Below are 15,166 nucleotides of genomic sequence, written 5' to 3' on the forward strand. Positions count from 1 at the left end.
CATTATGGCCAAGCATGCGCCCCTAAAATAGCATCTCAATAACGCGCCACTGACTTTAGACTAGCGCCACTGACTTTAGACTAGCACCACTGACTTTAGACTAGCGCCACTGACTTTAGACTAGCACCACTGACTTTAGACTAGCACCACTGACTTTAGACCAGGTTTTTCCTGGTCAGTGGTGGAATTGTTTTCTGAAACTGCAGAATAGCACCAAGTAACGTTTGCGCCGGAACACGCCTCCTCTTTTCGCTGAACCGCCCCGAGGAGCGCAAATACATTCCCTAATTTACCGACGTGCGTCTGTGGAGGGAAAAGTCCGCTCTGCGTCGGGTGCAAAATAGGAATGATACATGTGTCGGTGTACAAAGGCAATTGCGCTGAGTGCAAGATAGGGCCCATGATGTTACTGAACAAACAACACAGCAAGGTCAGGTCAACAAGTTACACTAATCCCTAAGTAAAAAAAAAAAAAAAAGTAAATAATTTAATAGTAGTAAAACCAAAAGAGATCATCCCAGTCCGTCTTTACCTAGACATTCATTTATGCAGATGATGCTGAGCTTCTACCTCATAGTACCTCAATAGAGAATGCCTCACTGAACTGAAGAAGCAAAAAGCCAACATAGGAAACAGCAAGTAACATTCAATTGACAGAGAATTCCACTGCATCACCATTATCTCACACACACACACACACACATACACACACACGCTGCACGATATGAGGAAAATATGCGATATGTGATAACGTCCAATATCACGATAACGATATTACTTACGATTAATAAACAGATATTAAATTGCCCTTATTTTTGCAGTTCTGCTGCTTTCAGTATTCTGCCGACGTACAACACATTGCTTGTTGAATTAAAAACAAATAAAACGGAAATGATTTCCAACATTCTTTTATTTAGCTTGAATTGAATTTAAATTGAACATTGAATTGTTTTTGTACTGATATTTTCTTTTAACTAACACAAAAAAATCTTTCGCAATTTATGGCATTCTTTCGCGATGTGTTTATCGGTAGTTGATATCGCAATGACGATAAAAAAACTATATGCTGTGCAGCCCTAACACACACACAAACACACACACACACACACACACACACACACACACACACACACACACACACACACACCCTAATCATCACTAATAACTGATTTGGATGAGCACCAAGAGTTCTGTGTCATGTCTGAGCCTAAGCACTCTCTGCAGACTGTCCTGCCAAGTATGGAGCTACTGAGCCCCTCTTTTAAGAGATGAAGATTGAGCTCAATCTTTGACTAAGAAAATGTTGGTCCTTTTCAATTAGAAGCAATAGATTAGACTTGATGGTCCTCCCTGAGCTCCATTCGTTGCGTGCCGAGTCTGAAAACGCTATGCTCCAAATAAATAATTTCCTCATTTTATTTATTTTTAAGTTGAAAGCATCAAGGTCTGGGTCTCGCTCACTGACCAAGCCTCATCTATCACTGCTGTGCTGTTTTGAACCCATTTCGCTTCCCAGAGGATGCCAGTAACTCACATAAGTCCTCTATCTGACATTTAGTGTCTCCGGCTGGATTTACTACTAACCATTTGCATGACCTCCTGTCAAACAGCTTGCGTTCAAACATGGACACCACTTGCACGTGCCTAAAATTATTTAAGAAACTAGATGTTACATGCTTATCATTTTTTATAGCCATGTCAGACAGGTGCATCCCCCCCCCCACACTCCCCCCCCACACCCCCCTCCTCTACCGCCTCCACAGCAGCATGTTTCAGGCCTGACATGAACCTGGAGGGGGTGGTGGATGGAGGTGTGGAAACCTCCTAATTACAGGCCGTCGTATTTAAGAAAAGGAAAAGAGCTTCAAGCTCAAGTGCTCCTAATTACTCTAACCGAGGGAGGTGTTGTGGTAATAATAACTAGTGGTATACCAGGGACTTTTGCAGCACTGCTATCGATCACAGGTACAGCTCCTCAGATGAGATCTCCACACGCTGCAGCTTTTCTGTTATCGCCCTACAAAAAAATGAAGTGGACCTTTCTGAAACTGGAAACCAAAAACCAAAAACCAAACTATCATGTTCCAAGGTGATGACACAGAGCAGAAAACTCTGCACTCACAGCCAAAAGTCATTCTTCAGCTTCCTCAACCTATACATACATATACATATATATATATATATATATATATATATATATATATATATATATATATATATATATATATATATATATATATATATATATATTGTGGGGCTGTGCAATTAATCGAAATTTAATCGTGATTATGATTTCGGCTCCCCATGATCACAAAAACAGAATAATCGAGAAAAACATGTATTTAGCTCATTCCGTTTTGCAAGTAAACTCTTATTGTCTCTTGTGTTCTGAATGAAAAAAATCAAGTTTAAATAGGAAAAGTATTGAGTTTTTTTTTTACTTTTGATTTATTTAACTTTTTCCACTTTTTTTTTTAAGTTCAATAATTGCAACATCTTTCCAGAAGTCAACGAGTAATCGTGTTGAATTATCGTGATTTCAATATTAACCGATTATATTTTTTTCCATAATCGAGCAGCCCTAACATATTGTATATTAATGTTTAAATATGCTTTATGTATGCACTATCAAGCAAGGCAAATTCCAAGTGCTACTTACCTAGCAATAAATATTTTTTCTGATTCTCATTCTGCTTCTATACTGGGGGCCGGACATTATGTAGCCCACCTACATAATGGTGGATAGATGGGGTTTCCAACACACAGTTGTGTTTGTGATCACCCAAAAGCTCCCTGCCCAATATCTTCTTATTATCATGGCCATGGGTCATCGGTCCAATTCCATTTTACTGGTTCTTCAATATAATCCAGACAATGAGATTTACAAAAAGCGGATAAAAAATAAAGAAAAATAGACGCCAGATCTAATTTCTGACAAACGGGTCAAAGAGATTGTGCAGTCATATTTCCTCTTACCAAGAAATGCCTTTAAAGTCGTTTGAAATCCTCACATTCTGAAGTCTCCCTGTTTGATTTATTTTCATTACTGAAGTTCTGTCAACTCCAAGGAAGGTTAAAAGCCTGCCTGCTGTTTCAAAATGCAGCAGCAAAGCTTTTAGCCAGGCATTGGCTGCCTTTAGAGTTGATTTTAATATTTTAGTTTGATATTAGGTCTCACCTGGGTCTGGTTCCTGCCACCCTTAGTCCTTTAAAATCCCTATGTGGCTTGACACCATCAGGATGAGCTGCGATGTTGTTTGATTTCCATTGTAGCTGTTGTTATCGTTCACATTTAAATAAAAAAAAGTGTTGGAACTGAAAAGAAACGTTTGAGATATTGTACAGCTACTGTATTGGCATTTTAATGCTGGGCCCAACGGTTTGGAATCAACTGTGATCAAACACCTGAGGTTGTGAGATGACTCTGCCTTGTGGCTATTTTTAGATCAGTAATTGCCCTTTTGTTACAGCCTGGTAAACAAAAGATGAATCCGGAGCGATTATCTGGTTATGACTCTCAGCAGGAGCACAGCCTCCAGCTTGTTCCTCTCCGAGCGACAGCGGCTCAGCCACACGTAGTTCATTGCCTCCACCATGTCAATTAATGAAACCCCTAATTATTTCACTAAGCTGACAGCATCCCAATGTTTGATCGATGGCGGTTGCTTTTGACCTATTGATGTGGTCGGTCAGTATCCAGAGAACTGCTATGGCGCTTCCTCCCTGCAGGGCACTCTGTGACCACAGATAGAGATCATTAAACAGGAAAGCTCTGTTGTGCTGCCCTGAGCTCGGGCAGCCAGTACAGAGGCATCCTGGGAGATTATCGTGCTGATCTAAAGTAGCCTAAACATCGAACGTAATGTCTTGTCAAAACAAACAACCACTTTTAGTCCTTTCGGGAGGAGAATCATTTCCAAAAGCTCATTATCCTAGACAGGACGACGGTTCACTTCTTTTTCTCATGAATCCCTCTGTTGTCCGAAACCTCTGATAGTGGATCTGTTTATCTGCAAAAAACCCTTATAAGAAACATTCCTGCTCCTCACCGAGACCTGTGTAATATTTTCACACAGAGTTTTTGGCCAGTGTGTACCGCCCGGAGGCTATGACCAATGGTTCTTTTCACATGGTAGTCTTATTGACATTTGAAGCATGCACATGCCAATGCCATTTCTGGAATGTGAGCGCGTCAGTGTTTGCCTTTCAACCTCGGCATCTGCTGTAGCTTACTGCGAGGGACACACACAAAAATAATTAAAAAAAAATCATAAAAGCACGAGAAGGTGCTGAACGCTTCTCTGTGTCTTGTTAAAATGGATTTCTGTCTCAGGAGACGTATCTATCGTCACACCCAGCTTGTTTTCCGAACGCCTTCAACTAGCAACAGTGCTGAGCTTTTCTTCACAACTCCCCCCTTTCTGCTCTGACCTCAGCCAAGTCATCAACAGGGGTCCCTTTTATCTCTTAGGAAAACAGGTGGTTATGATTGTTAGTCAGTGCACATACGATGAGGAGGTTTCTGCCTCCATGTGTTTCCTATTTGGAATGCTGCATTTGCAGGTTTGGCAGGGACGCAGCAGATATTTCAGGGTTACGCCTGCAACGCTGTTCAAAACACCGCCACCCACTCCTGCTCAGCTGTTTCAGGTCATTCCACAGTAAGGGCCATGTGCCCCCTATGACTTTATCCCATGGAGGGACTGTTGTTGCACAGATATCCACATGGATGACTAAAAAATAAGATTACAAAAGGGTGTGATTTTGTAGAAAATAATAACACAACTCTCAGTTAGGCAATAAGCGCAAACAAGCCCAGGGTAACTGTAGAATTCCTTCCTGCTGGGCTGAGAGCAACATGACAACTATGATAAATGTGTTGCGCCACAGACACCTCTCACTTTAGGGGGCGTCTGGAGAGAACAACTCTGACTTGTAACAAACAAATGCTCAGCAGCAAGGGACTCCTTTCTGTTTGTCTGTCCCTGTTTTACTCTGCCATTTACGGTCTCTGCAGTAAAATGTCAGACTGTATGTGACTTGCCCACAGGGGCCGTGCATGCCATTCAGAAAGTGCTCCAAACATTTGCTCACAAGCTTTGGGTGGGTAGGGAAACATCTGACAACATGCAGCTCCTAGGGGAGCCACTATCCACAGTTATCCTGGGGCCCGCCATGCCACAAACGGCTACGCCACACATGCAAAACAACGAGAGCAGTGCCGACACTTGGCTCTAATATACACAAATGTTTGAACGTCACGCGGTGAGCACCCCAGTTATGTTGGGGTTAGTGGATGTTCAAAGCTCTCTGAGTGATGCATAACTTATCAGCAGAGAACATGGGGGGGGGGAGGCTCAACAACAAATCTAGTGGACAGCTTTCTGCCTTATCTTATCCATTCAGATAAATAATTGGATTAGGCTGACAGCCATGAGTGAACACAAAGATAAGGTCAAGTCATACACATGCCAATTGTCCAGGAAGAGAAATCAATTTCAACACTTGAGCAAGTGTGAAAGCTGATTTTTTTCCCCCAGGTATGAATTGTAAATTACCAGGTTTTCACAATTAGACTTTTGTTAAGTTAATGATAAAGTTTTCTGTTGTTGAGCCACATAATTACACAAATACAGGTGTTTCTTACGAGAGAGCAGTGATCTCAAAGTTTATATTAGCTCTGTACTAATCCACTCGAAGCATCGTCCCACATATCTTGGCCATGCGCTTGGCAGGAGGGTTCTAGCAGATGTCCTCTTTAAGTGCGTACCACTTTCTTTGGAATATTTTTAGTGTAATGGCTCAGGTGAAGCCAACAATGGAAAATGTCAATGCATTCCATTAGATCAGATTGGAAAGTCTGCTGTAAGCATGTGTACTTAAAATAACAATGGCCCTCGTCTTTGGCTCTGCTGATAGATGACTGGGCTGATATTTGCACTCTGTGTTCAGCCGTGCTGGGTTCAGCCTTTACTTGGAATGGCTGGGATTGCTTGGCCATTAAAATTATAGCTACCAAAAAAAAATTGCCGTGAATTAAAAATAACAAGCACATACTCACAGAAAACAACACAGAGTGTGAGCTACAGAACAAGAAGCAAAGCAAATGGAACACTGCTTCCACTGAATTTCTTACTCGCACTGTGGAACATCAAATAACTGAATTTGGAGCATAGCTTTACCTAAATACAAGACAAATTCCAATTACAGTCAGTGTCTATTAGTTTCAGCACTAAGGAGTAATTCATAACACAGCTTGTGACCAGCTTTAGTTAGCCAGATTTGTCCCGTTTCTACAGACAGTGGCGATGCTGGCTGGGAGCCAGTCGGCCACATGGCTAAGCCCTGTCCAGGCAAGACAAAAGAAATTCTTAAATCTTCACCAGCTCACTGCCCTGTCCCCCTCCCCTTAATGCCATGTCACACATTAACTCAGGGGTAAACTTAAACATCATTAAGAGTACTGACTTTGAAATGTATCGCTTGATAAAAATAATAAGCACACAGCCTCGAGGTGTGTCAAGAGAGCCAGATAGTAGGTCTACAGCAACAGATTTCAAACAAGCTCCGCTGCTTTTCCTGATTAAAGCAGAGAATAAGCCAATTGACACACGTGAGAGATCACAGGAGGTTCCTGTGCCTGTACTTCTCTTTGATCAGTATGTCCTGTCCTCTCACACCTTGATCTACCGAGTGGAAACAAGAGAAAATCCACACATTTCAGGCTAAAAGGTTGTGGCAAAAATGATTACCAAAAGCACAGCTATTTACATGCACAAACAGGGAAAGAGTACACAGTTTATAAATGCATTTGTAACATTTAGTTTTAAGTCAAGTGTTTTTTCAAAAGCATTTGTTACACTAAAATGTCTACTTAAATTTCAAAGCCAGGCCAAATCAACAATAGCCCCGGCCCTAATTAAATTAAAACGTTCCCCTAAATTAAAGCAGGGCTTCAGACCATTAAATATATGGCCAGGCATGTAGGGTTGTCGTTATCAGGGATGTAATGAAGGGTGAGTCGCTCCATTTCATGAACCATTTCATTCTTTTCAACCTGAAGCAAATCTATCTAAATAAATTAACAGTAGGGTCTTTAATTTATAGCTTTACGTGCTCCCGAATTTTTTTTAATAAACTACAGTTGAGAGTCTTTGACAGGCTCGGAGGAAAGAGCAGAGAGGAGTAAAACCATCTTGATTTAAAAATAAATAAATCGCTACAGTAGGTTACATAGCACAGCAACAAGTGGCCCATTGCTTTTCTATAACAAATAGCCTATGACGAGTGTGAATAAAACCGGCGGAGTAAAAATATTTGATTCTTAGGCTACATATTATATTGCATCTAGTTAAATAATGATTTCACTGAGTTATTCCACCAAATATCGTCCAAACACGTAACGTTACGCAACTTAATGTTAAAATCCGGGATTTTTGGGGGGGCTCGTGTGTGTTCAAATGAAAATGAACTGCTACGATCCATGGTATCCCGTACCAGCTATCTGACAGACAGAGGTTATCGGGTCTTTGATAGTGGGGCTACTGAAACGAATTGATTTTCCGACGGCTGTTTGTGTTTACCAGCTCGGCTCTGGTGCTGTTTGAAAGGGTCCAGCAGCAGCAGCAGCGGGGGAGGAGGAGGAGGAGGAGGAGGGGGTAGAGGACACTCACTGGCCTGGCTGGCTAGGCTGGCTCCTCCCGCGGACAGCCTGCTTTATTCCGCCGCACGAAAAACCGTTATCTCGCATCACTACTTTCGACATCTCTGCAATAACCGCGGCTCCAAACCCACGTTAAATAGTTAACGGCAACGGGCTACGAAACAGCCTTAATTCATATTTAATAGACAAAAACAAAGTCCTTCTCGAAACTTGATAGGTTGAAACTTTTTCAGAGTGAGGACAAACGTGGTGCCCCGGTGACCAGACTCCGAACACGCCGCTAATTGAACACTTGGCTCGGTTAGTCCCGCTCTGCTTTATCATGTGGCTACATTCAGACACTTTGTAATTTCACACACAGCCACACCACCCCGACTAAAACTGATGGATTTGAGAAACAATATCTGCTTTAAAACCATCGCTCGAGCCGTTACATTTGCCAGTCAGTTTGACAGTAAATTGTATCAAAAATGGCGACTATATATTTTTTTCATTTCGTTAACAGAATTATGAACTATGTTTCGGCTACTTCACGTCGGAGAGACTGCTCTTGCTGTCAGTCTGGCTTGAGTTTAACGTTAGTTGCGTCCAGATAGGGTTACTTCTGGGGCAGAAGAGCTACTGTCTAGTTTATGCCGGACGCTGGTGTAAAATCCCGACCAAACACATGCAGAAATAAACAGCATATGACGGCCACTTTCCTCGAAGACAACATGGGAAAAACATCAGGCAGTTAGCGATGATTTTTGTACTTACAGTGAGTTGAGAGGAGAGTCAGGAGGCAAGCCAGACGTGTTTTCGCCATCTTGGAGTCGATGCAATGCTCGCTTTGACTGGCCGTACATGCGCAAAGTAGCCTAAAGAGCTTTGGTGTGGATGGAGAGAGGGAGAGAGACATAGAGGGAGAGTGGGAGAGGAGGAGGGAGAGAGAGAGGGAGGGAGGGAGGGAGGAGGTATGTATTATATTAGGTTTCCATAGCTACCGAAAGCATCACTCACGCAGACAAGAATTTATAGTTGACACAATGTGGGAGGCTTTTACTACTGTGGCCTTATACTGTAGGTAGGCGGCAGCTGGGAGCTTTAGATAGGAAACCACCAGCTTCCAGTCTTTTATGTGCTGTTAGATGGATTAGAGCAAAGTATGTTTGAAAGACCACATTCACAGTTCCTTATTAAAATTAAAAAAGGAAAAGTGTAAACAGACAATATCACAGTTCTAATAAGCTGTATTGTAGTGAAAACCATAGGCATAGATAAAATTCCATTATAAATCCACTGTTGAGTATGACCGACACATTGTAAGCCCCCTAAAGTTAATTGCAGGAATTGTTTGGGGTTCTTGCACAGAAAATAAGAAGCATTAATGTGTAATTATAACTCTTGTCATGCATGTTGAAATTCCGTACGAGTGGAGTCTGGCAGCCTGTCACTGCTGTGACCAATTGCATAAGGCAGGCTTTCAATAAAATATTCACTTACCATTTTTCACTGACTGTAAATCATAGCCCTGTCAGGGACTGCAGGCCTGCTCATATGTTGGAACCCAGTGACAGGCACTAGAGCCATGTCAGCCCAGAGCTCTCTTACCCTATTCACATGAATCCTGTAAAGTCCTGTTTTTGTCATAGTGGGTATGGTCTGCTCTGCAGGCCTCCAGTTCCAGTGACATGCATTGCTTACATCAAGATTTTTTTATCTCCCATGAGCCCTGTTATAACTCTGTGATGAAAGCTGATGGCAGCCTAGAATACAAATGCCACTCAAACCATGCCGTTGACATACTATTCAACCTCTTCAAACAGTTCCATAACAGGCTAAATAAGGTTATCTACCTGCATCTGTGCAAAGATAATACCTGCACATGATCAGTAGATACTGGATCATCACTGTTTTTATAAAAGTAAAATCTGAGATGATTGCTACTCACTGCATACTTTATTAATGTGGTAATTATGTCTAAATATAGAACTATGTCTAATAGCTTTAGCATGCGTATGAATTGTATTACATAACGCATGTAAATCTGTAATTCAAGCGAGATTCTAATATGAATCAGGTGTAGTTATTTTAACCACACTGTTGCCTTGAGGCTCTGCTCTCTAGGTTTGTATTATACAGTAAGTCAGTATACGTTATATGTTACAATGTTGAAAGTGTCTTTTTGAGGATATTATCTAAGCAACATTAGGTGGCGTAATTAAATTACAATGAGGTTTTTGTTTTTTTTATAATTTAAATCAGGCCATCTCCATTTTCCAGGAGCAGACTAAAATGAATGAGGTAAATATGAAATATATGCAAATTAAACCCTTCCTACACTGTGATTGCAAAGAATGAATTATAATTGATATCTGAATAAATAATTACTTGATGAATTTAGTAAGTGGAGGTTTATCTTTAATGTGTATGTTTCCTAAAAGCAAAGTTAAGTAGAATGTCTTCGTATCATGGACGCAGGTATATGAGCAGATACTCCATGTGTTTGTCAAAACGTGCCTAAATATGGCATCAATAAGGTTGAAAATCAAGCTTGGATAAAATGGGTTACAAATGTTCAGAGCAACACTATCAATCAGAAATGATTCTGCCATTTAGCAACTGGCAAGATAAAGCAGGGTTTAGCCTGGCTGTTGCACTTTATTTATTTGAAAGTGTAATCCTCTCACTTGCAACATTTAAAATAACCATAATACCCTTACATAGAATTCTGTTGTTACCTCGAAATTACTTTTTGGTCATACAGTTATTATACAGTTGTTATGTTAACTACCTTAACATAATGCAACATGGCTCCACACGCTGTTGCTTTAAAGCAACACCAAAGCACTTTTCCTCTTCGGTCCCCCTACAGCAGGAGTGCCCAACAAGTGGATCGCGGTCTACCGGTAGACCGCGGACTGATCCCAAGTCGACCGCGAGGGGTGTAGAAAAACATGAAAAAAATAAAGTTTTTTTTGGGTGTGTGTGTGTTATATTTTGTATTTAATGTACACTGCAGTCCTTGCCTGCGCACCCTATCAGTCTCTTAAACACGTCCACAAAAAAGTATAAAAAAAAAGAGAAAAAGAAAAAAGTAGGTCACGTTTAACCTACGGTCGCGCGGGACATGCATGACAGGAAGTTGACAGCTGTCAACAGTAGCTAGAAGCTAGCGAACAGAGCGGTTACACGCTCCTAAACGTTAACATGGCTGAGGGGAAATGAGCCAAGACCTACCAGTTTCACCCTGAATGGGAGGAAGTTTATTTTTTTGTCTATTCTCATTCAAAGCCTGTTTGTTTGATCTGCAATGCAACGGTGGCGTTGGCAAAGAAAGGGAATCTGGAGCGGCATTTTAAAACAGTACACGGGAGCTACGAGAGGGAGTTCCCTGCAAAAATGCCTTTACGCGCCACAAAAGTGCGGGATTTGAAAGCACAGCTTGCAGCACGGCAGTCAATCTTCACCAAACCGAAGACCCAGGGTAAGGCCGCAACTATGGCTTCCTATCGCGTCAGTCACGTCCTTGCTAAACACAAGAAGCCATTCAATGACGGCGATATGGTGAAGGAAGCCTTTCTCGAGGCAGCGGATAGCCTTTTTGACGACTTTAAAAATAAAACAGAGATCGTGAAGGCCATTAAAGAAGTGCAACTCTCCCGCAATACTACTACAAGGCGATGTGAGAGAATGGCGGTGGATGTGGAGGAGCGACTGAGGAAGGATATTGACGCGTGGGAGTGCTTTTCCCTCCAATTTGACGAGTCGACTGATATGGTGGATGTGGCACAACTGTGTGTTTTCATCAGGATGGTTTTTGAAGACATGAGCGCCAAGGAAGAGCTACTCACAATTTTGCCATTAAAAGGACACACCAGAGGTGAGGATATTTTTAATGCTTTCATGGGATTTGTTAGCGAGACCAAACTGCCGCTCTTCAAGCTTTTCTCCATCACAACTGATGGGCGACGCAACTGCGCGACAGTACATGTTGCACTGTTAAATTGCAGAAAGTGAGTGATCTTTCCCCTATGTCCTGAATTATCATTGTATATTTCACCAGCAAGCGTTGTGTGGAAAGATTTTAAATATGAAAGAAGAGATGGATATTGCGATGAAGATTGTGTGTCCAGTTCGGGCCAGGAGTTTTGCAGAGAAGGCTTTTCCGTGCTCACTTGGAGGAGAATGATGCTGAGCACACAGACCTGCTGCTTCACACGGATGTTAGGTGGTTAAGCAGAGGTACATTTTTGGCCAGATTCACGGAGCTATTGCCTGAAATCAAGGAATTCCTGAAGCTTTCAAAACATGTGGATTACCATACAAAGCTAGCGGACCACCTGTGGCTTTTAGATTTATCTTTCCTCAATGATCTCACTGGCGAGCTCAATGAATTGAATTTAGAGCTGCAGGGTAAGGGTAAAGATGTAGTCAACACGATGAGTTCAGTGAACACGTTTAAAAACAAGCTACAGCTGATGTCAAGCAGGCTGCAGCGTGGTAACCTGCGCAACTTCCCTCACATGCATGCAGCCAGCTATATGTGTTATCCATTTGGTGCAAGTCTTAATGTTGGTGACAAATCACTTTTCGACTTGGAAAGCTCCACTCTTGAGGATGAGATTCTGACATTGCAAAATGAGATTGAGATCAAAGCCAGATCAACATCCGCTCAACCTGGAGAGCACGTAGCGTTCTGGAAACTACTGGTGGAGGAGAAGTATCCCAATCTCAGAAGATGTGCCTTGAACCTGACAGCTCTTTTTGGATCAACTTATTTGTGCGAGTCTGCTTTCTCGAACATAAAAATCATCAAGTCCAAGTACAGATCAACAATGACTGATGACCACCTTGCAGCCTGCCTACGCCTTGCAAGCAGCTCCTACACTCCTGACTACGAGAAGCTAGCCTCCTCCTCCCAGTGCCAGGTCTCCCGCTAAGGTAGAAAGTGATTTCCTTTTTTCAAACTCAGAGATCTACCTGTTTTGTATCTAGTTTATTTTTCAGTTTGGTTCATATTAAGGTCAGTTATGACTATTGCTCATCAAGGCAAGGCAGCTTTATTTATATAGCACATTTCAGCAACAGGGCAATTCAAAGTGCTTTACATAAAACATGAAAGAGCATTCAGAAAACAATTAAAAACAATTTAAAAACATTCAAAGTCAAGAATAAAATTTACAGTGCAGTATAAGAATAAAAAAAAAAAAAACTGAGAGAAACATAAAAGACAAGAATAAAATTTACAGTGCAGTATAAGCACTGTTAGGTAGACACTGCTATGCACTTTTAGGCACTGTTCTAGGTACTATTAAGCCCTGTTAGGCAATATTAGGTACTGTTAGGTAAAACATTAAAACAGTTTAACTTTTAAAAGCAGATAAAATAGGTTATTTAAAGAAAGGCAAGATCAAAAAGATAGGTCTTCAGCCTTGATTTAAAAGAGCTGAGAGTTGAAGCGGACCTGCAGTTTTCTGGGAGTTTGTTCCAGATATGTGGAGCATAAATACTGAACGCTGCTTCCCCCTGTTTAGTTCTGACTCTGGGGACAACAAGTAGACCTGTCCCAGACGACCTGAGAGGTCTGGGTGGCTCATAGTGTAGTAGCAGATCAGAAATGTATTTTGGCCCTAAACCGTTGAGTGATTTATAAACCAGCAAAAGTATTTTGAAATCAATTCTTTGAGGCACTGGAAGCCAGTGTAGAGACTTCAGTACTGGAGTGATGTGATCCACTTTCCTGGTTTTAGTGAGGACTCGGGCAGCAGCGTTCTGAATCAGCTGCAGTTGTCTGATTGGTTTTTTAGGGAGACCTGTAAAGACACTGTTACAGTAGTCAAGTCTACTGAAGATAAAAGCATGGACAAGTTTTTCCAAATCCTGCTGAGACATAAGTTCTTTAACGCTTGATATATTTTTAAGGTGATAATAGGCTGATTTTGTAATTGTCTTAATGTGGCTTTTAAAATTCAGGTCTGAGTCCATGACTACACCAAGATTTCTGGCTTTGTCGGTTGTTTTTAACATTGTCGTTTGAAGCTGAGCGCTGACTTTTAATCGTTCCTCTTTAGCTCCAAAAAAAAACCACCTCAGTTTTTTCTTCATTTAATTTAAGAAAGTTCTGGCACATCCAGTCATTAATTTGTTCAATGCACTTATTAATTTGTTGTATTGGGCTATAGTTCCCTGGCGATAAGGTTATGTAAATTTGTGTGTCATCCGCATAACTATGGTAACTTATTTTGTTGTTTTCCATAATCTGAGCCAGTGGAAGCATGTAGATGTTGAACAGAAGAGGCCCTAGAACAGAGCCTTGGGGAACTCCGCACGTCATATTTGTATGCTCAGATGTATAATTACCTATAGACACAAAGTAGTCCCTATTCTTTAAAAAGGATTCAAAACACTTTAGTACTGAGCCAGAAAGACCAACCCATCATGCAGATTGGCGTTTGTGTGTGTGTGTGTGTGTGTGTGTGAGGAGCAGAGAGAGCGGGTTTGTGCTACAGCGCACTATGCAAACTGGCAACTGTGAGAGGAATTTGTCTGTGTGTGTGTGTGTGTGTGTGTGTGTTTGAGAGAGGGAGGGTTTGTGTTGTGATGTCTAGTAGTTGTGTGACAACAAGAACAAGTGTTGTGAGGTTAGTTACTGCAGGCTGGAAACGATGTGTGTGGGTTTGCGATGTTGACACTGGACTGGTAGATCTCGGGAGGTTGGCTACTTGAAAAGTAGCTCTTGGGTCAAATAAGGTTGGGCACTGCTGCCCTACAGGTTGGAAGCGGAATTGTCCATTACCGTTCTCATTCAAACTACAGATCCGCTACCCGATCTGGCAAACTTGCATAGTGCGGTTATAGCCGATAGAGGGCCGCAAAGAGAATGCAGAAGTGCCGTTCACCCTGTTACGAGTTGATGATCCACTGAAACGATTTTGGAAACATTTTAAGGTACAAAAGAATCTTTGGTGTTGCTTTAATGTTAACAAAAGTTGAATTCAAAATCCACCTATGGAAATATGTTGGGCTAGTATGATTTTTATTATTTATTTATTATTTCAGGACAATGCACATTTGATGAACATGTACAGCAGTACACGTAAAAGTGCCAGATTGTAGGTAGAAATTACAATAAAAAGGACAAAAGATATACACTAGTAACATGTGCTATATAAAATGAAAAGAAAAACACTAATTCATTAGTAAATGTTAAAACAGAGACACAACATTATGCTCTACTGAGCCAGTACGGTACAGCATACAAGTAGAGGTAACCCACGCTTGGTTAGCTCTAAGACAAAATATATACAGTAATAACATTTGTTATATAAAACAGGGAAAAACTTAATGAAAGAAAAACAAACAAAATAATTTATTAGTAAGTGTTAAGACGAAGACGCAATTCATTGGTACACTCTACTGATGAATTTCTTACTATAATAACTATGTTTTCTATAAGCATGGACGGATTATGAGACAATGGACCCTTGGACACAGACATGCAAAAGGCCCCACCATTTCATA

The 15,166-nt window shown here is 41.3% G+C and overlaps 1 protein-coding gene across 1 annotated transcript in view; it reads right to left on the reverse strand.

The window, feature by feature from the left end:
- Positions 1 to 8,539, reverse strand: part of LOC120544316 (junctional adhesion molecule 3B-like) — a 44,871-nt gene extending 36,332 nt beyond the window's left edge. Inside the window, exon 1 of the mRNA XM_039777962.1 lies at positions 8,420 to 8,539. Coding sequence (XP_039633896.1) covers positions 8,420 to 8,468 — 49 coding nt within the window. The 5' untranslated portion in view covers positions 8,469 to 8,539. The remainder of the gene's footprint in view (positions 1 to 8,419) is intronic.
- Positions 8,540 to 15,166: the final 6,627 nt, after the last annotated feature.

This window comes from Perca fluviatilis, chromosome 16, assembly GCF_010015445.1.
Source record: "Perca fluviatilis chromosome 16, GENO_Pfluv_1.0, whole genome shotgun sequence".
NCBI lineage: Eukaryota > Metazoa > Chordata > Actinopteri > Perciformes > Percidae > Perca > Perca fluviatilis.